This window comes from Pseudochaenichthys georgianus, chromosome 17 (genome assembly GCF_902827115.2).
Source record: "Pseudochaenichthys georgianus chromosome 17, fPseGeo1.2, whole genome shotgun sequence".
Taxonomy (NCBI): Eukaryota; Metazoa; Chordata; class Actinopteri; order Perciformes; family Channichthyidae; genus Pseudochaenichthys; species Pseudochaenichthys georgianus.
In genome coordinates, this window is record NC_047519.1 from 24,962,063 (window position 1) to 24,984,109 (window position 22,047).

General features: G+C 38.9%; 1 protein-coding gene across 1 annotated transcript; it reads left to right on the forward strand.

The window, feature by feature from the left end:
• Positions 1-8,176: 8,176 nt before the first annotated feature.
• On the forward strand, positions 8,177-19,778 carry LOC117461834 (serotransferrin-like). Its single transcript, XM_034103799.2, has 18 exons — positions 8,177-8,285; positions 8,389-8,537; positions 9,948-10,053; positions 10,147-10,343; positions 10,879-11,012; positions 11,104-11,159; positions 11,517-11,680; positions 11,809-11,961; position 15,210; positions 16,350-16,510; positions 16,603-16,699; positions 16,794-16,814; positions 17,354-17,515; positions 18,060-18,210; positions 18,620-18,687; positions 18,778-18,962; positions 19,109-19,301; positions 19,442-19,778. The coding sequence occupies exons 1-18, from the start codon at positions 8,246-8,248 to the stop codon at positions 19,486-19,488; spliced, it is 2,085 nt and encodes a 694-aa protein (XP_033959690.1). The 5' UTR covers positions 8,177-8,245; the 3' UTR covers positions 19,489-19,778.
• The last annotated feature ends 2,269 nt before the right edge of the window (positions 19,779-22,047 follow it).

Consider the following 22,047-nt stretch of genomic DNA (forward strand, 5'->3'; position numbering starts at 1 on the left):
CCTGATCAACATTCAACTATGCAATATAGTTTAATTTGTTATAGTATAAAACGTTCTGTGTTGTGTTTTTTTAACATTTCTATTTTGCTGGGCAAGTGTTTTGCTATCACTTCATAGCTTAAAACTATGCCAAACATATCCATCTTCCTATCTAAACTAAAGGTTTAAAGACTATATGTCTAAGCCCATGAGTGGAAATGTAATCTATGCACTCGTCCAGTATTGGATCTTCTAAAGTTTCACCATCCCGGCATAAAACAGGTTATTGGGTAATTTTTCAATATTTGGCAGATGGGACCAAAAAGGGAGGTGTAGCTCAACAGGAACCTTTGATCTTGTGTTGTGTAACATTGACTCTGTAGACACGACTCTTAAAGTATGTAAACTGCAGCTTAAATGGTCATTTAAAGGAATGGTATGCTCATGACACTCATTTTTAAATAATTATCATCCGATAAAACAGACCAGTCTCTGCCAGTCTCTCTTTTTTTTTTTTTAATCCGATGACATTATCAGTGATTTTAAACTGATTATATACCGAAATAACATCAACACTGTGGGCGCCGCCATTTTCCGGACGTGACGTAAACCATGCGTTTGGTTTTCGAAGACACGTTGATCTCCATGTTATTTACTGTAGTTTCTCTCTTCAAATATGCCTCACTGTATCGCGAAATATTGCCACAATTCTGATAGGAACAATCCACGGAATGCTCGGTTCCATCTGTTGCCAAAAGGTAAGCGTAAGAAGTACATTCAGAGGCAGTGGCTAGCGAAATGTGGCCGGTGTTGCAGTATAACGTGAGTCATGACAACTGGCGACATTCTATTATTTTCGTCATAGGAATCCGGGGCGTGTACATTGAGGACCCATTGTTGATTTACCATGTCGATCGCCTCGTTTGTCGTTTACGTTCATCTTTTGCTATATCTGCCTTCCTAAGATCACTTTGATGCACATTCAGTACTCGTATGTGAGGTTGTGGGTGAGAGGTGGATATCGTGACGCTTACAGGGAGGTATCGAACATTACAAAGTAGGTGACTGTGTGGATGCCTGTTCAAAATATTGCAAACTTGAATAAATCATTTAAATTATATATTTGTGTCCGACTTTCATTTGTACATCGTTCTTAATGTGATGTATAGTAGCTCTGATAGCTGTCCATACCTTCAGACAGCCTAAAAGTAAAACACAAGTCGTTTATTCACAGCCCGAACGCTCATCGAGATGACTGGATCCTCATGACAGGTTGTGATCAGCTCCGATTAAATTGTGATATCAATGCTGTAGCTATTCTCCAGGGAGCACGTTTTTTTATGAAATACCTGTATCCCTCTCATCACAACAAGACTCTACACTGTGCAGGAAAAACAATTACATACATGAAAATAACCTTGATGAATGGGTAATAAGTTGTATTTATTTCCTGCCCAACATTTAGCTGGAAGACTGGGATACACCCTGGATTGGTTACCTCTACATCACTGGGTGAACACTCTCTATAACAGATATTATAAATGTTTACTTTAATTCACCAAACTTGCATGTCTTTGCACTATGGGAGGACACTGGAGCAGTTGAAGAAACTTCTGAGCATGGACTCTGAACAGAAAGGAAAACAGCTAAGATCTAAAACTGTACATTGCTTGCTTAATGAAATGTAAACAACGTCATTACTGCTTACTCTGGATGAGTGATGTAAAATGTTTGTCAATATTCTAACATGTCTTTTTTCTGTTTATTTTAAGATCGAGTGCACTGGGTGCGCTATGTGGTACCACACATACTGTGTTGGGGAGCCCTGTCAATGCAGATTTCTTTTGTAAAGGCTGCACTTCTTAGACACACACACACACACACACACACACACACACACACTTTATTATTTCTGTTGGCAAAATCCTGAATGTCCTCTTCCAGTATGAGAGTAACATGATAACAAAGGTATCCCAGCTGTAGCTGTGAACATGACAGGATGTGAGATGACCTAGAAGAGCATCAGGACTGTTTGAGGCATATGATAGCTATGTGATTAGCATGATGATTCAGCCTCTATGGAGATAGACATATGACAAGCATGCTCATTTCTGACGTGGAGCTAGTCTGAAGTAAACATTGAATACTGCTTTCTATTCCTCCATCTTGTGACTGTGTGACTGCCTCTCTTGGATATCAGCATGTGAAGGACACTGTTCAGGAACTAGTTGATGCTCTGTATGTGATGACTACTTCCATTCTGGAGAGGATCACAGATACATGGATCCTGATGTTGAAGCTCAAGTCGGGGACCAGTGAGATTGTTCTAACAATTTCCAATAAATGTTATTCTGAAACATAACTATCACTGTTGTCTTTCCTTCTATAAATGAAGCCAAAAATATGTCAAGCTGCGCTTAGCCCTCCAAAAAGTGCATGCAACTTAGACAGTTAAGCATTTTATATCAGTGGGTCCTCGTGGTGCAACACGGAAGGCAGACAGAATTGCAGACACAGGTGTCACATGAACTTTAAATGTTCTGGAAAGTTCCTTATACAGCTTTAGCCTTTTTGATCTCATGAAGTCCCTAAGTGACACACACTGAACAGTCTGGTGGGTTATGGTCCTTGTCATTTGCTTTTGTGTTCCCATAACAACATGTCCAAGATGTCCATGTGCCAGGCTAACACATGTGACATAACTAGCTACATTTGGAAAGGTTTTTTGTTGCTAAAGTTAACATTCAAGCCATTTAAGAATACAAATGCTTACATGACATGTAATTTGTTAAACATTAAGCTGTCTTGGGCTCTTTTCTGATTCTGATTACATATAACCTGTTGTAGAAACATTTATTGATGAAATTGATATGAAACTAATGGCATAAATATTGCTGTGACACTGATGTCACATCAAGACATTAACCCTAAACATTCACAGTAAACCCGGAGTGACATATATGCACAATTACAAATATGATTATGATCTGCTCAGTTAATTTAGCTGATTCAATTATATTTAGTTAACATATTCTTTATTATTCAATTCAAAGTATGTTCAAACACATGTAAACCAAAAAATCATCCTCATTAATGAAGTTATAAATAAGAGTTACTTTACCATTAAAGCCCAATGTGACATATATGTCACATTTCAGATATTTCACACTGGGGGGGTTACTTGTCATAAATGTGTTCTAGGTGGTCTATTTAGTCTAAATGACGTTCCCCTTAATTTCCTCAAAAGTAGAAATGGGTCCGGGTTCTTATGGGTTAAACGTATAGGCTTAAAGGCATAATATAACTACTGTATTATATGTATTCAACGTGTGCCCCGCTGGACTTACGTTTCTGTGGTTGACCGTTACTGTGACATATCAGTAGAGCCACGGAAGATAGTTTGTGTGTTTCATTCCCATGCATCAAGGTTATTTTCATGTATATAATTGTTTTTCCTGCACAGTGTAGTCTTGTTGTGATGAGAGGGATACAGGTATTTCATAAAAAAATACGTGCTCCCTGGAGAATAGCTACAGCATTGATATCACAATTTAATCGGAGCTGATCACAACCTGTCATGAGTGATCCAGTCATCTCGATGAGCGTTCGGGCTGTGAATAAACGACTTGTGTTTTACTTTTAGGCTGTCTGAAGGTATGGACAGCTATCAGAGCTACTATACATCACATTAAGAACGATGTACAAATGAAAGTCGGACACAAATATATAATTTAAATGATTTATTCAAGTTTGCAATATTTTGAACAGGCATCCACACAGTCACCTACTTTGTAATGTTCGATACCTCCCTGTAAGCGTCACGATATCCACCTCTCACCCACAACCTCACATACGAGTACTGAATGTCCATCAAAGTGATCTTAGGAAGGCAGATATAGCAAAAGATGAACGTAAACGACAAACGAGGCGATCGACATGGTAAGTCAACAATGGGTCCTCAATGTACACGCCCCGGATTCCTATGACGAAAATAATAGAATATCGCCAGTTGTCATGACTCACGTTATACTGCAACACCGGCCCGAACCGAAAGATTCACAGGCTCATGTATGCAGCGAACATTTCAAATTTCCGGACGACTACTCTGAGAGTATGATAAAACATAACATGGGATTTATGGAACAACCATTACTTAATGGAGATGCAGTACCATCGGTCTTTCTGGTGTCATCACCGACCAGGACACCAGTTCGGCCAGTTGAGAAATCGCCCTCTGCAAGTGTGAAGCGACGGAGGAGCAGAAGTAGTGCTCGGAGTAAGAATAAGGTATGTTATAGCGCATTTCCATTGCAGCGGCTAGCCCCGTTTTAACGTCCTTTAGCGTCCAGGCCAGGACAGTTTTTGGTGGCCTTTCCATATAGCGTAGTACCGGCTAGTGTGTATTTCCCCCCAGTTTTTTACGGCCCCATAAAATCGTGATTCTATGGCCAGGGACAACGAAGCTGAGTATGCTAAACTAGAGAGGGAATCGCTAGCAAGGGTGATACTACATGCATACATATAGTATCTTATATCATCTTCCCATTATACACACATGCATTTCCAAACATTTGGACTACCTATGTTGCAAATGTATTATCTTTTCAATTTACACACGGCATCTATTGCACGTCTGTCCGTCCTGGGAGAGGGATCCCTCCTCTGTTGCTCTCCCTGAGGTTTCTCCCATGTTCCCTTTAAACTGTGGGTTTTCTTCGGAAGTTTTTCCTTGTACGATGTGAGGGTCTACGGACAGAGGGTGTCGTATTGTCATACTGATATGTATGGCTCAATTCCCCCATCCAATCTCTTCACATTGGTCAAAACTTGTTCCTCTGCTGACGAGTCCGAACTGAAATACTCCACCATGTTTCCATGTGTTGACAAAGTGAACGCATGGATGACGTCACGACCATCACGTGACTACTGAAAATGGCAAACATGGCGGCGGCCAGACGGAATATACAGGTCTTGATAAAAAAGAGCTATAAAATCATTATTTACCGGGGAATATCGCTGATTTCTTCAGGGTATGGTTTAAACATAACGTTTCACTAAATACTGAAGTTTTGATTAATTATCTAATGAGTGGACCATTCCTTTAAAAAACGTTTGCCTTTTTACTTCTGATGCTAACTGATGTGAGTCCCATGGTCCCCTGAAGTGACTGAATTACTTTAACTATAGTGTATATATTCAGGTTTACAATACATGTCCTATTCTTCATAAAGCAGGAGGCTAGGACACCCACAGCCAATTACTAATTTAGGAGGTCTTTTTAGGTTTTAGTTTTGAGGTTATTTAATAGTTGCCATGCAACTGTATACTTCTATCCCAATACTGAAAATACTTTTGGCGTAATATTATTCATGGATAAAATGTCATCAATATTATAAACAATTGTAAAGGTTAGCTCCACCAAGACCAACTATGTAGTTGGTCTTGGTGGAGCTAACCTTTACAATACATGAGTTTAATGCAGCTCACACATTTAAGATATTATTAGAATTAAACAATAATATGATATATGAGGATTTGACTTCTAATGGATTATTTTTACTTCATGCACTGCTTAATACTGCTTATAATACTAATACATAAATATAACGCTAATTTTGTTCTGCATTAGATAAATTATAATGTTTTTCAGTCTTAATCAGTTCACTTTACTTAGCTTACTTTACTTATTTGCTCATGTATTTATATGTAAGGCCCTACAATCTGTAAAGCTTGGTTAAGCCAGTCTTTATCGATTGATTATTCAAAAAATCAGTCAATGTTTAGAAAGGCGACCAAATAGAGTTGGAATAAACCCCAAAGCACATGAACACATGTGGGAATCTGACGTCATTGTCACCTGATGCGGTCACATGACCGGTGACCAGGTAAACAGGAAGCCATAAAAAGTTTGCCGTCAGTTCAAAAAAAGTCTCTCTTGGCTGCCTGTCACTGGTCTTCTCACAAAGGTAGGAATAACAGTTTTAAGGTGGTTTTATGGTCTTTTAAATTAACTTATGCAAGTGGCTCATTTAGTTTGGTTTTATTAGGGCGAGTGCAAGACGAGAGTTTACCATTGACGGAGGGAAACTCTCCCGACAGGCACAAGACCGGGTCTGTTATGAGTAATTTGCAGAGGTGGGACCAAGTCATTGTTTTGCAAGTCCAAGTCTCAAGTCTTTGCGCTCAAGTCCGAGTCAAGTCTCAAGTCTTTGTGCTCAAGTCCAAGTCAAGTCTCAAGTCAGGATGGGCAAGTTCAAGTCAAGTCCAAGTCCTAAACGTTGACAAAACGAGTCATAAACAAGTCATTATGTGTTTTTCACCAAATGTAATGACATTGATCAACAGAATAATACTTAAAAATCAAATTGCTCTTTATTTGTCACATTAATAATTTAATAATCAATTTTCTCTCTGCTGGTAAAGTAAGGTGTTTTTTTCTATTTTAAGAGGGAACAATAAGGTAAGGCTACCGTGATGGTTTGATTCAGAAGGAGTTTAATGTATAAAATCCCTGATGTTGAGGTGACAGAATGTTTATCACTGTGTACAACATGTTATAAGGGACCCACTATCTATCTTTATGCAAGGGATAATGTGCAGCCATGCGGTGTCTATGGGGAAGAGAACACCCAAATCTAGATCCCTCTGCAGGTGGTACTTTAACTATATTTTGATGCTAATACTTTTGTACTTTTACTTGTAACATTTTGAATGCAGGACTTTTTATTGTAACCGAGTATTCCTACACTCTGGTACTTTTGTACTCAAGTACAAGATCTGAAATTCTCCCACCTCTGACAGTAAATCCTGAGTGGTTACCAAAATAAAGGTAACCAAAAAAGGTTATTTTCATTTTACAAATCCTGCACTCAGCTTTGCTTTCTCCAATATCATTGAAATGCAGCCAGATGTGCAACGGGAGTCTGCTCTTCTAACGGCAGCTCGCGATCGGCGTGTTGGAGACCTCTGAATTAAATGATCAAGTCACCTCAAGTCAGAAGGCTCGAGTCCAAGTCAAGTCCCGAGTCATTGGTGTTCAAGTCCAAGTCGAGTCGCAAGTGTTTTGTGATTTTGTCAAGTCGAGTCTCAAGTCATCAAATTGGTGACTCGAGTCTGATTCGAGTCCAAGTCATGTGACTCGAGTCCACACCTCTGGTAATTTGCTTTTAAATGGCGTTTTTAAACCGACGTTTTTAATTGTGTTTTAAGCAACTTATGTGTTTTACAGAGCTTAATGTACACAACCGGCCCAGCTACCCGGGATATTAAGCGACCATTTCCCCGGCAGGATTAAGCTGAGTTGGAAATATACTCTCTTGGAAGTATGCCTTGTTTTTAACTCTTTCATTTTATATTGAGTTGGTGAATGAGGCTGGCAACTAACATGTTATGTTTCCTTTTCAAAAGGACCAGGCCAGCCACTGTCCTATAGTGTTTCTTGTGTATTTTCTTTCATGTGCAGTGTATGGCAGTATAATCATTTTATTATTTGTGTCGTAGGTTGCGCTCCTCTGCGGCGTAGGCCTGGGCCCGGGTGGAACGCTGCCTGCCTTCAGTGTAGGGACTGCACGGTGTGACACTTTCTTTTCTGTATGCTAAATATCTCACTGTTATTATTTCATAGAGATTGTGGTTTAAATATTGCATGCTTATGTTGTTTTGGTGTGTGGCTTTTCTTGTTTTTGTCCCTCACGATTAGCAGGCACTGCAACCCAGCGGACCGGGCCAGCCCAACTGAGGAGGGTAACTTATATATGTATTGAATTATATTGCCATTTTTATACGTTACATGAATCGATATTTTAAACGGTTTCCAAACACTTGTTAAATAAAGCTGTATTATGTTTTTGGAATTCATGCCTCTGTCATAATTGAACCGATTAAGGGAAGCTTTAAAATCGATCCACGACTTAGGGTCTACGGGTTCCTCCTGCCCCTTAGCAGGAGGTGGCGTTGTCAGTGACTAGCTTTACATGTGGCAACCTCAGTCACGGTTACCACACACACAAAACATTTTCAGATTAAAGTGTTGACATTCAAATAGTCACATCGTAGCAATACAAATAGGGGGATCTGTGGATTTCCATTATGTGGAAATATAACCCCTCTGTTTTCTCGTAGCAGCAAACTAAAGTACAAACACTCACGCGCCCAAGCACGTACACATTAGGAAACCTGATAACATTTTTTTTCAGCCGATCAGAGGTTTGCTATAAAAGCCCCGGCTGCCTCCCGCACTCTCTGCTCTTCTGACCTGAGACTCAACATGCAGACTCTCCTCCTTGTGGCGCTGCTCGGATCCCTGGGTAAAAAACATTTCATATTCATGCACATCGTTTAATCACAGATTTACCTAAAGCTCAATGATTCTTCATTGTTATTTATTTACCCGTGTATCTATGTTTGCAGCCGCTGTGTCCGCGGTCCCCACTGAGAATGTGAAATGGTGCGTAAAGTCGGAGAAAGAGCTGGAAAAATGCAATGCCCTCGCAGCCAAAGCTCCTGTCTTCACCTGCGTGAAACGCGTCACCACCATCGAGTGCATCAAAGCCATTAAGGTGAGGAGAACGACCAGTGGTGTGGTGTAAGGGTTAGGGTTAGGGTTAGGCCTACATTTACTCAAGTACTTGAGTATTTCAATATTTTTGCTACTTTGTACTTCTTCCCCACTACAATTCAGACTTCAAATCGTGTACCTTTACTCCACTTCATCTATTTAATATATTTAGTAACTTAAACAACACTTAAATAAGACTTTAGTTACACAGGCAAGGCAAGGCAAGGCAATTTATTTGTATAGCACAATTCATACAGTAATGCAATTCAAAGTGCTTTACAGGATCAAACAGAGAAAACACAATACATTGGGAAGAAATACAAAACACACAAAAATAATTAATTAAAAGAAAGAAAACCATGTTTAACAGTTCAAAAATTAGAACATTTAAATTTGAAAAGCAATATTAAAAAGAAATGTTTTTAGACCTGATTTAAATGATTCTAAAGTGCTAGCCATTCTCAGATGTTCTGGGAGTTTGTTCCATGCATTAGGAGCATAGATGCAGAAGGCTGCTTTCCCACGCTTTGATCTCACAAATGGAACAGTGAGCTGGCCTGAAGACCTAAGGGGTCTGCTGGGTTCGTACCACTGAAGGAGGTCCTTGATATATCTGGGTCCTAGCCCGTTTAGTGCTTTATATGTGTGCATTAAAATCTTAAAATCAATTCTCTCACTAACTGGTAGCCAATGCAGCGATCTCAGCACTGGAGTGATGTGATCTGTTTTCTTTGTCCGGGTTAAGATTCTGGCAGCAGCATTTTGAATTAGTTGGAGTTTACAGAGTGATTTTTTTTGTGAGGCCTGTGAAGATGCTGTTGCAGTAGTCAAGCTTGCTAAAAACAAATGCATGGACAAGTGTTTCAAGGTCTTGCTTGGACATAAGGTCTTTAATACGCGAGATATTTTTTAGATGGTAGTAGGCTGATCTGTTGATTGCCCTGATGAGGCTGTTAAAATTGAGGTCAGAGTCTAAAATTATGTTTCTTGCTTGACTTTTCGGTTTGAGTGATAGTGATTCCAGGTGTGCAGAGACTTTAATTCTTTACAGGGAGTAACATCCACAAGTTACCCTTACAAAGTAAATAAAAGTAGCTGCATCTTTACCAGCTTTGATAATATAATTAAAACATATCATACATTATTGTGGAATGGGACAATTTGCATAATAAATACTTTTACTTTCGGTACTTTAAGCATATTTTGTTGTGCCAATACTTTTGTACTTTAATATAATATATATATAATATATTTTCATATTATTTAATATGTATTAAATGAAAGTTCTCAAGTAAGTATTGTTGAAAATAAGAAACTGAACATTTAGTTACACACAAGTTATGCAATAACCATTGATCACATGTGTGTGAGCTGTTGGTGCAGGTTGGTAATAAATGGTGCATTAAAACAGGCTGGTGAGGCAGATGCCATCACTTTGGACGGAGGGGACATCTACTTCGCTGGACAGAACAGCTACGACCTGGCTCCCATTATTGCTGAGGACTACGGTACCACATGTAAGTAAACATATCAGCCGTCTTTATTGATGAAATTCTCTGATTAAATACGTGTTTTTACTTTTTGCTCACATTTGTTCTGTACTCATCCAGCTTTGGACACATGCTACTACGCTGTTGCTGTGGTGAAAAAGGGCACTGCATTTACCATCAATGAGCTCCAGGGGAAGAAATCCTGCCACACTGGTGTGGGTAAATCTGCAGGCTGGAAGATCCCCGTGGGCACTCTGTTGTCCATGAACTTAATGCAGTGGTCAGGCATTGAACTGAATCCAAAAAACAGAATCAATATGTCACTATAATTATGTCCTCAGTATTTCTTCTTTGGAATTTGTGTAATTTAGATCCCTGCAACCTCTTCAAGTTCTTCAAGTTTACTGTGGCAGTTTTCAAATGTGGTTAATGTTGGACATTCAAACAAAATGCAACAAAACACATGCTTCTGTTTAGTAAATGTTATGGTTTGACTTTAAAAGAAAAGTACATTGTTATGTTATTTAAATTATACACAGAAATCAGAAAAGTGAACATTTGGTTTTGCGAAGGCATTTGTGCAAAACAAACTTTGTCCAGGAGAAAGTAATTGTTTCTCAAAACGTACCTGAAAAGGCAGTTTTAAAATTGTTAGGAGACCAGGATCAATCTTTATACAACACTCAGAAGCATATTTCCAAAAATAAACATAGTTTTATAGGCTTACTTATATTTGTATGCCCAATGTGTTTAATGTAACCATTTTAGGGCAACACAAACATAATATAATATTTGAAGCAGCTCCATCGTGTAAAGAACTCAGAACAGTATTTATAAAATCTCTTTTTGTACACAGCGGTGAGCAACTTCTTCTCCGCCAGCTGTGCCCCAGGGTCAGCCCCTGGCAGCAAACTGTGCCAGCTGTGCGCTGGAGACTGCTCCAAGACCCACCGCGAGCCTTACTACGACTACGAGGGAGCCTTCAAGTCAGTATCTCCTCTACACTGTTAACTTTCAATATGATCACAGCTCCATCCTGGGACACTTTTGTTTAATGGACCTGTTGATTTGTAACAGGTGTCTAAAGGACGGCGCTGGAGATGTGGCTTTTGTGAAGCATCTTACTGTCCCTGGTCAGTGTCACATTTTAATTTATTCTATTCATTTTTGAATAATTGACTTATATATTAATGTTAGCCAAACTTATTTGTTTAAAATATGTTTTTACAAATTGTAATCAGTAATTTTTCTAAATGAAGCTTTAATCACGTACTCATATGAGAATTAGTTTTACTGTTAAATTACGTTTGGATTTAAAACCACGGCTAAGATTCTCACTCTTGGTCATAATTACCATAACTGATATAATATTTGTGGGATTTGACCAATAAAATGAACAGAACTTGATAGGTGGTAATGTGGTAGGGTAAGACTCTTATTTTTGACTGATTGTAGGAGTGATATTTATAATTGTTGTATCACACTTTCAGATTCCGAAAAGCCAAACTACGAGCTGCTGTGCAAGGATGGCACCAGAGCGCCTATTGACGACTACAGGACCTGCCATCTGGCCAGAGTATCGGCTCATGCAGTTGTCAGCCGCAAGGACCCGCAGCTTGCTGACTTCATCTGGAATAGCCTCTCCTCAGTACAGGTATGACACAAAAGATCTGTACTGCAGAAAGATCGAGAAGTAAAGTTGAATAAGTGAGGAGATGGAGAAATACAGTAAATCAGGACATAAAATGACTGATTTAAACATGTTACTTTTAAAACTTTCAGGACTTTAAACTCTTCTCTTCTGAAGACTATCCACCTTCCAAAGACCTGATGTTCAAGGACTCAACAGCCAGGCTGGTGAGGGTGCCTGCAAACACAGACTCCTTCCTGTATCTGGGTGCTGAATACGTGAGCATTGTCCACTCCCTTACGAAAGTTACTGTTAAAACACAGATAGAACACACATAGAGACTATAGACATAACCATTTTAAGAATGTAGGCTATTTTACTTCTTCATATTGTTAGACTAGTTGATAGAAATCATTCAAATTAAACATAAAGGTGTTTATTTTACCTTTTTTTTTTGCATCTGAAGATTTAATTTCTAAATGTACCAAAAGTTAGCATTAGATAACTCCTCATAATTTTGCACATTTAAACATTTCAGAAAACTCATATAATGTAAGTAATCTACTGAAGAAATGACATGTTTATACTCATGTAAACCTTGTACCCTATTCACCTGTCGTGTCTCTCCCAGAACATACAAACCATCATTCAAACACACTTATTTGATGGCAGACACTGACTCTTGTTTTCAATCAATCAATCAATCAATGTTTATTTATATAGCCCAATATCACAAATGTTACATTTGTCTCAGTGGTCTTCACAGTGTGTACGACTTGATTGACTTCTTAGTACTCCCTGATAATAGAGAGTTACAATAATCCAGCCTAGAAGTAACAAATGCATGGACTAGTTTCTCTGCATCGTTTTGAGGCAAGATATGCCTGATTTTTGCAATGTTACGTAGATGGAAGTAGGCGGTCCTTGAAATTGATTTTATGTGGGCGTTAAAGGATAAATCCTGATCAAATATAACACCAAGATTCCTTACAGTCTCACTGGAGGCCAAATTAATGCCATCCATAGTTAGTATGTCTTTAGATAATTTGTTTCGTAGATTCTTCGGGCCAAGTACAATAACTTCAGTTTTGGTCGTGTTTAACATCAAAAAGTTTAAGGTCATCCACGTTTTTAAGTCCTTAAGGCAGTCTTGAATTTTATTTAGATGATTAATTTCATCAGGCTTGATTGATAAATATAGTTGAGTATCATCCGCATAACAATGAAAGTTTACAGAATGATTCCTTATAATATTGCCTAACGGAAGCATATATAATGTGAACAAAATAGGTCCGAGCACTGAGCCCTTTGGCACTCCATGGCTAACTTTGGTTTGCGTGGAAGATTCATCGTTAACACGTACAAACTGAGAGCGTTCAGATAGATAGGACCTAAACCAGCCTAAAGCAGTTCCCTGTATGCCAACTAAGTGCTCTAGTCTTTGCAATAGGATATCATGGTCGATAGTATCAAATGCAGCACTAAGATCGAGCAAAACAAGAATAGAGACAAGTCCCTTGTCTGAGGCTATTAGAATATCATTTGTGACTTTAACCAGAGCTGTCTCTGTGCTATGATGTGTTCTAAAGCCAGACTGAAAATCTTCAAATAAATCATTGTTTTTTAAGTAATCACACAACTGTTTTGCGACCGCTTTCTCAAGAATTTTTGAGAGGAACGGAAGATTAGAAATAGGTCTATAGTTGGCTAAAACCTCTGGATCGAGGTTGTGCTTTTTAAGAAGCGGTTGTATCACTGCTACTTTGAATGATTGTGGAACATAGCCTGATAATAAAGACATATTCATAATATTTAATAAAGAAGTGCTAATTAATGGGAAAACTTCCTTCAACAGCTTAGTTGGAATTGGGTCTAACATGCACGTGGATGGTTTAGAAGAGAGAATCATTGAATGTAATTGTTCAAGGTTAATGGCTGAAAAGCATTCTAGTTTACTATCTAGTGTAATATTAGAACTTACGATTCCGGGAGCTGTTGATAACACTATACTGGTCGAAGGCAAGAGGTCATTAATTTTGTTTCTAAGAGTAACAATTTTATCGTTAAAAAAGCACATAAAATCATTACTACTGAGTGCTATGGGAATAGAAGGCTCAATCGAGCTGTGGCTCTCTGTCAGCCTGGCTACAGTGCTGAAAAGAAATCTTGCATTATTCTTATTCTCATCTATTAATGAAGAGTAGTAGGCTGCTCTCGCTTTACGCAGTGCTTTCTTATATTCATTGAGAGTAATATGCCAAATTAAACGAGATTCTTCAAGTTTAGTGGAACGCCATATCCTTTCAAGTTGTCTAGACTTTTGCTTTATTTTGCGGGTTTCGGCATTATGCCATGGAGCTAATCTATGTTGTTTTATTTTCTTCTTTTTCAAAGGAGCAACAGAGTCTAATTTTATTCGCAGCGCATCTATAGCACTATCAACAACATGATCAATTTGGGGTGGTGTACATTTTGTATAAGTTTCCTCCCCTACATGCAGACATGCTATCGAGTTAAGTATTGGTTGAATCTCTTCCTTAAATGTGGCTATAGCACTAACAGATAGGTTTCTGCTGCAAGAGCTTTTGACTAATGCTTTGTAGTCTAGTAACAGTACTTCAAAAGTTACTAAGAAATGGTCGGATAAAGCAGGATTATGCGGTTCGACTAATAGTTGCTCAATTTCAATACCATAAGTCAGAACAAGGTCGAGAGTGTGATTATAACAGTGGGTTGGTTTATTTACACTCTGACAGAAACCAACAGAATCTAATATAGAGTTAAATGTAACAGTAAGGCTATTTTTATCATCGTCAACATGAATATTAAAGTCACCTACGATAATTACTTTGTCTGTTTTAAGAACCAAAGTTGATAAAAACTCAGAGAATTCTGATAAGAATTCTGAATAAGGACCTGGTGCACGATACACTGTAACAAATAAGATTGGCTGCAAAGTTTTCCAGGTCGGATGCGTAAGACTAAAAACGAGGCTTTCAAAAGAGGTATAATTACATTTTGGTTTAGTATTGATAAGTAAACTTGAGTCAAAGATTGCTGCAACTCCACCTCCTCGGCCCGTGCCTCGAGCAATATGAGTGTTGACATGGCTGGGTGGAGTGGCCTCATTTATGCTGACATATTCTTCATGTCTCAACCAAGTTTCAGTGAGACAGCATATATCAATATTATAATCTGATATTAAATCATTTACCAATATTGCTTTAGATGCTAGAGATCTTATGTTTAAGAGACCACATTTAATCTTCCTGTTTTGTTGCACTGTAGTAGTTGTTACATTTACTTTTATTAGGTTATTATGTATGACACCTATTAGGTTTTACCTTAAATTGTCCTTGGGCAGACACACACACCGCTAATATTGGGTATTTTATTGGGTTCGGGATTCCTATGGATGACTGCCTAGGAGAGAGCGCAGAGAAGCGTGTAAGACTGCGACTCTGCCTCCTGGTCTCAACTCCAGTTTGTCATGGATTACGTCCACAAAGCCCTGAAATGTTTGCCGAAATGAGATCTGCACCTTTCAAAGTAGGGTGAATGCCGTCTCTCTTAATCAGACCAGGTTTTCCCCAGAAGGCTGTCCAATTATTTACGAAGCCCACATTGTTTGCTGGGCACCACCAAGACAACCAGCGCTGAAATGATGACATGCGGCTATACATGTCATCATTGATCAGATTGGGGAGGGGACCAGAGAAGATTACGGTGTCCGACATTGTTTTAGCATAACTACACACCGACTCCACATTAAGTTTTGTGCATTCTGATTGGCGTAAACGAACATCATTACCACCGACGTGAATAACAATCCTACTGTATTTACGTTTATCTTTAGCCAGCAGTTTAAGATGCGCCTCAACGTCGCCCGCTCTGGCCCCCGGAATGCATGTGACTGTGGAGGCTTCGGTCTCTAAATTCACGTGTCTCATAATAGAGCTACCAATAACCAGAGTTGGCTTCTCAGCGGGTGTCTCGCTGAGTGGGGAATATCTGTTAGATACGTGAACGGGTTGGTGGGGACCTGCGGGTTTCGCGTTATGCCCCTTCTGAACAGTCACCCAGCCTCCCTGCTGCTCGGGAGTTGCCGGGGGACGGCTAAGAGGAGCTACATTTTGCCGGTCCGCACATGCTAACATGGGCTTTACTTTAGCTGAGTTACTTTCTAAGATGCGGAGCCGGGCTTCTATGGCTATGATTCCCGCCTCCAACCTAACAACTATACTACATTTAACACATGTATCCTTACCAGTAAGGGAGGCCGGGAAGTAACCAAACATGAGACAGGAAGAGCAGGAAATAGCACCAGAAGGTGGGGAAAGAGCCATGGCCAGCTATCAAGCTAAAGTAGCTACCGTTAGCAAACCCGAAAAGAGTGTAGGCAACTGTGGAGTTACAGTCGCTAAGAGAAGGAGAGTTGTGAGTGCTTAAGCTGTAGTAACGTGTGATTACAACGTCAGGCAGTTGCCGTGATCAAGAGTTTTAAAACGATCGATTAAGTTTAAGTTAATAAGCTATCAGCAACAGAACAGGCACACGGGATACCCGGAGATGACAACAACAACCGGAAGTTGCAACGTGCTCACCGCAATAGGTTCCTCCTTCCGCTCAGTTTCTGTGTGTTTACTCCCTTAATTTAGGCAGTAAAATTGAGTTATTTTGCGTAACCTTCCAGAGCCAGCAAACTTTGCTTCCTCCGAGATTAAATGGTGCGCTGTGGGCCATGCTGAGACCATCAAGTGTGACATATGGATCGTCAACAATATGGTTGATGACAACCCCGCCATTGAATGTCTGACTGGCACCACAGTTGAAGGCTGCATTGAAATGATTATGGTATGACTCTTGATGATGAAAATGTTGGAATATCTTGAGATTTAGTTTTGATTCAGTGGTGTTTTATTCTGATTATATATTTTACCCCCTAGAGTGGAGATGCTGATGCGATGGCAGTGGATGCAGGTCAGGTTTACACAGCGGGAAATTGTGGCCTGGTGCCAGCTATGGTGGAGCAGTATAGTGCAGGTATGAGGCCTACAGAAACCATCCCATACAATCCTGTGTTTGAACTGTTACACATGAATAATATTTGGATCTCTGTCTCTCTCTCTCTCCACAGATTTGTGCAGCAACCCTGGAGGTAAAATTAAATGTTTAAATATTGATATTATAAATATTGAAGTATATTTGATAACAAAATAACACACATTTACCTAGTACTTTTAACGCATCTTGAACCATAAAGATTAGGAGTGTGTGATCAAATACAGCCTTGAGGACCAAAACATGGTTTTAATGTCACAAAATTACAATACCTGTTAGTTTGGACTTAATACGCTAATTTCTAATCATCTCTAGAGAAGTTTCTTGGATTGAGCTGTTGTTTGATTCTACAAATAAAAAAATACAAGTTTTTAAAAGAGAAGCCCCATTAGATTCTAATGAAATATGAATGTATTGTTGTAAAAGTTATTCTCCATCTATCTTTAGTTTTATTTTCTTGGTTAACCGTGAATTGTAATTGATTGATTTGAAGTGTACAGAGTGAAAACTTTTTATTTTCTTAAATAACACTTTGTGAAAATTATTAGGAAATTACAGAGCAGATGATCTTTCAAATTGAATTATCTATAACTTCAAATTATCTGGCACAAAACGTCTGTACTCCCTCTCTTGCAGAACAATCCTCTTACTTTGCTGTTGCTGTGGTAAAGAGGAGTTCAGGTCTGACCTGGAACACGTTGAAGGGCCATAGGTCTTGCCACACTGGACTCGGAAGAACTGCTGGCTGGAACATACCCATGGGTCTAATCTACAATCAGACTCATGACTGTGACTTCAGTAAGGGACCGTGTGCTCTTCCATGTGCAAATACGTAATGAAAGACACGTAAAGCTGCCAAGATTATGTTTGTGATCAATAATATAAATACTTTTTTTATTGAATGCGCAGTATTTACAAAGATTTTTACAAACTAAACATAATTTTTTTGTACGTTTTTAGTATGTTTAGATAACTCAAAGCGCTTGGTTAAGTTAAGGCTAAGACTATTTATACTATTTTTCATACAGACAACACTGTTTGGATCTCTGAGATGTAAGATCCAAAGAACAGCAATTACAGCTCATCACCATGGATGTGACCAAAGAAACCAAACAGAGATCATTTAGGTTTTCAAAGTTCTGTGTTTTTGCATTCCCAACATCCACTTCGACCACAAAATGTAAATGATCCTAGACAAAAAAAAACATTCTCAGGGAACACAATTAACACAATAACGTTTCCTCCAAAATTATGCACTAGAAATGCAGGTTTTAGGACACATGATTTGCTTCCTTCCCTCCTGAGTGTAATTCCTGCACCCTTTGTCTCGTCCTCTCCTCAGCGAAGTTCTTCAGCAGCGGCTGTGCCCCCGGATCAGAACCCAGCTCTTCCTTCTGTTCTCAGTGTGTCGGCAGTGGAAAAGCGGTGGGAGATGAGTCAAAGTGCAAAGCCAGTGCTGATGAGGAGTACTACGGCTACGCAGGAGCATTTAGGTAGGACAAAGGACAGTGGACATTCATCCACTCAGCACTTTTTTTGCAGTTTCAATGCTTGTTGCCAATACATAGCACAAACTCCTCCTTAAACCCCAAAACTGTAGTTTTTACACATTTGTTTATGTATGGCTTAAAAACTGAAGATATTTTTTATTCATGAATTAACTTTTTTTGCTGCTAATAATACAATTGTATTTACTTTTCAAGAGACCCAGGAAACTGTCTCCCCATACGTTATTCTTTATGCTAAGCTAAGCTAACTGCCTCCTGACTTTAGCCCTTTACTTAACATTCAGGGCTATCAATCTTCTGGTCTAATAAAGCAAATAAAGGTATTTCCATGGTATTTACTTTCTATTCCAGAGCACCTCATCTTTGGGTTGTTATGTTTTGCATCTCATTATAGGTGTTTGGTTGAGGATGCAGGGGATGTTGCTTTCATCAAACACACAATTGTTCCAGAAAACAGCAATGGTGAGAGACTGACACTTACCTCTCTTAATCTCAGCTATGAATGTGTTATTTATATAAACTTAAAACATCCTCCTCCTCTTCTTGTCAAAGGCAAAGGTCCAAAATGGGCTAGAGGACTAAACGCTAATGACTACCAGCTGATCTGCCCTGGGCAGCCTGCTGGTGTGGAAATCTCCGAGTACGCCACGTGTAACCTGGCTGCTGTGCCCGCCAACGCTGTGGTGACTCGTCCGGAGACCCACGACAAGATTGTCAAAATCCTTCATGAACAGCAGGTGAGTGATGATTTTTTAGGTCATCAGGCATAAGATGAAGAATAAAACATGCATTTTTTCTAACTTTCAACAGCATTGTTTTAACTCTAAACCCGGGTAAAATGCTGGCCTTGTAAATAGGTCTGTTTCTAAATTTTTGTTTACAGGACAAGTTTGGTAGCAGTGGCAGTGATGGCTCATTCAGGATGTTCCATTCAGAATCAGGGAAAAACCTCCTCTTCAAAGACTCCACCAAATGTCTCCAGACGATTCCTAAAGGAACAAGTTATGACACCTTTTTGGGAAAAGAGTACATGACTGCCATTAACGCTCTCAGACAGTGCAGTGAAAGCACTCCAGGTTAGTAATATCGTTGGTCAAAACAGGACACAAAACATAACTTTTAACATTGTATTTTTGTATCTTAGACATATCACACTACATATTTGCATCTGATCGGCATACTCAAGTCAGTTTTTGTATTTTTTTTTCCTCAACAGAGCTGGAGAAATCTTGCACTTTCCATCCCTGTCAGCAAAACATCTAGTGGCAACCACGGACCAAGAGGTGCCTTCAGTGATACGGGCACCTCCCTTGCCACACTCAACCCCCAAATTGCCTTTTGTATTTTCTTACTGATCTTGCTGTAGACCGATTTTATAGTATAACCAATAATTGCACTACCACAACTTACAGATCAACTTTCATGTAAACAATCACTACCACATCTAGCTTTTTTCATGCTGGTGTAACATAACGTTACATTACCTTTGTTATTGGATCCACTATGTTATGTTAACGTGCCTGACTTTTCTCAAATAAAGCCTTTTAATGTTCTTTTGTGCTGACAGTGTGTTGTTTTTTGGATGAATGCCCTGTCTAAGCATTCATATTAAGTGTCATTAAAAAGTACACAGTAGTATCGTAGTGAAAAGCGACAATGTTTTTTGTCCCCCAATTCGCTTCTTGTGCCAGAAACAGTCTGGAATAAACCGATTTATTGGTAATCTGTAACTTTAAAGCTTTGTTGTAAAACACAGCTGGAGTCTTAAAGGTCTTAAAAGTGCATGGACTTGATTAACATTCTAACTGGTTATTATAAAAGAAGTAAATTGTTATGAAAAGAGATGCACCACAACATTTCTTCCAACCAAATAATCACAACATGTAATCTAATTAAACAAAGGAAAGTCACCTTCAGCTGCATTTCCACGTAGAGAAACATTTACATATTTTTGGATTGGGGGTTCTGCTTGAGTGCTTTTGGGGGGACTCTGAAAAGCCTCAAAATGTCAAAAAATGCTGTCGTCGACTGACAGAAAATGCTATTTCACTGAGGGAGGTTTCAGACATGAGACATCTGGATCATTTTATCAACTTAGGAAATGGACAAACAATTTCATTGACGGGAGCTGTTTGCCTGGCCAAATAAGCACACAATGAGGCCCCGTGGTAAACATGAACTTTGAGTCCATATTGACCTGCTGTTTGTGGTAGTTTGGTCCAACTCAAATTGACTTAATGAAATATGCAACTTTTACATTTGGACACAGGGCCCCTCTACAAATGATCTTGTCCATGCAGGTTATAATGGGCATTTATTATTTCAGGTAATATTATGTTTAAGTGGAGCACATTCTTAAACACATCTGCTGAAAATGTTTGCATAATGGGGCATTTCATTGGCTAAATCATACTTAACTATAAAAAGGACATGCTTAGGCACTCATGTTATTCAATAACAGTATGGGAAAAACATAGTAAATAAATTAGAATTTCCATTGTATGTTACTTTATAAATAATAATAACCCATTGCATTTATTTTAGGGCTTTTACAAGTGCTCAACGTGCTTTACATTATTACATATCAGACATGTAATACATCAATACTGTTGACCCAGATTACCCACAGGAGCAATTTAGGATGAAGTGTCTTGCCCAAGGACACAACAGCCAGACACTACACCCTAAACTGCTTCTGTGTTTATACTTTAATATGTACTCTATTATACAACAGTAACTTGAGGAAAACTCAAATGCATGCTAATTATAATAAGTAGAACAAAAATAATAGTCAGACATTGGTCATTTTGCATGCTTTTGGTACGTTCAGTATATTATGATGCTTATACTTTTATACTTTTAAATTAACACGTGGAATGAAGTTCTTTAGAAGGAATTTCCTACTACTTCAAAATATACTGTCGGAAGAATTCAACCTCGAGTATCACATTGTTGTGAGGCATTGAACAATTGATCGGAGCTCCTGTATCACATGACCAAGGAAACGGCCTCAGAATTAAATTTTCCCGGAAGTTGCCCATACGACTGGGAGGCGCACCTAGGGTGACCCGGGCTGCAGTCGGATAGTTTAAAAATCAGCTCCTAAATTCTAACCCTATCGTCTATTCCTTGACCTCTGAGTAAAACGTCACGGCGTTAAGGGGTAGTGGATAGGAGAATTCAAAAGGATTTAGGAGAAGAGACTGCGGTGCTTTAGAGAATCAGAATGCACTTTCACTATCCGACGTGTTTATGATGCGCCAGCGGACGTCATTGTGTGCGTCTGCTGCTGTGGGGAAACTATGGAAACTACAGTTTTCTATACAGCGGACTACAACATGGATGTTTAATAAGAACGAGGGACTACTGTAAACTCATCGAGAGACTCTGCACCGTGCTCTGATGCTGCTGTTTTGCTTTATGAACGTAGACAACAGAGAAACATATTCTTCATGACCAAAGTTGGAATTGAAATAAAAAAGGAAAGTGAAACTTATGCTCGTCAACCTCTCCCTCCGGTCCACATTAATACCAATGATCCCAATACGTATGATTGTATGAACTATGAAAATATCTTAAAATCAATACAAATGTATTTATTATAAACGTTAATCCTTAACATCTATCACTGTGTATATCAACATTCAAACATCTTTTAAAAGTTGAACAAACTCCACACAGCTCAGTAAAGACTGAAATGTTGACTTTATTTGATAATTTCAGTAAAAACTAACGTTCATATTTCTCTTTTTGATTATAATACTGATGAACGTTCAAAACAAAGCACTTTGGCAACTTACCACCTATGTTTTAAAATGCTTA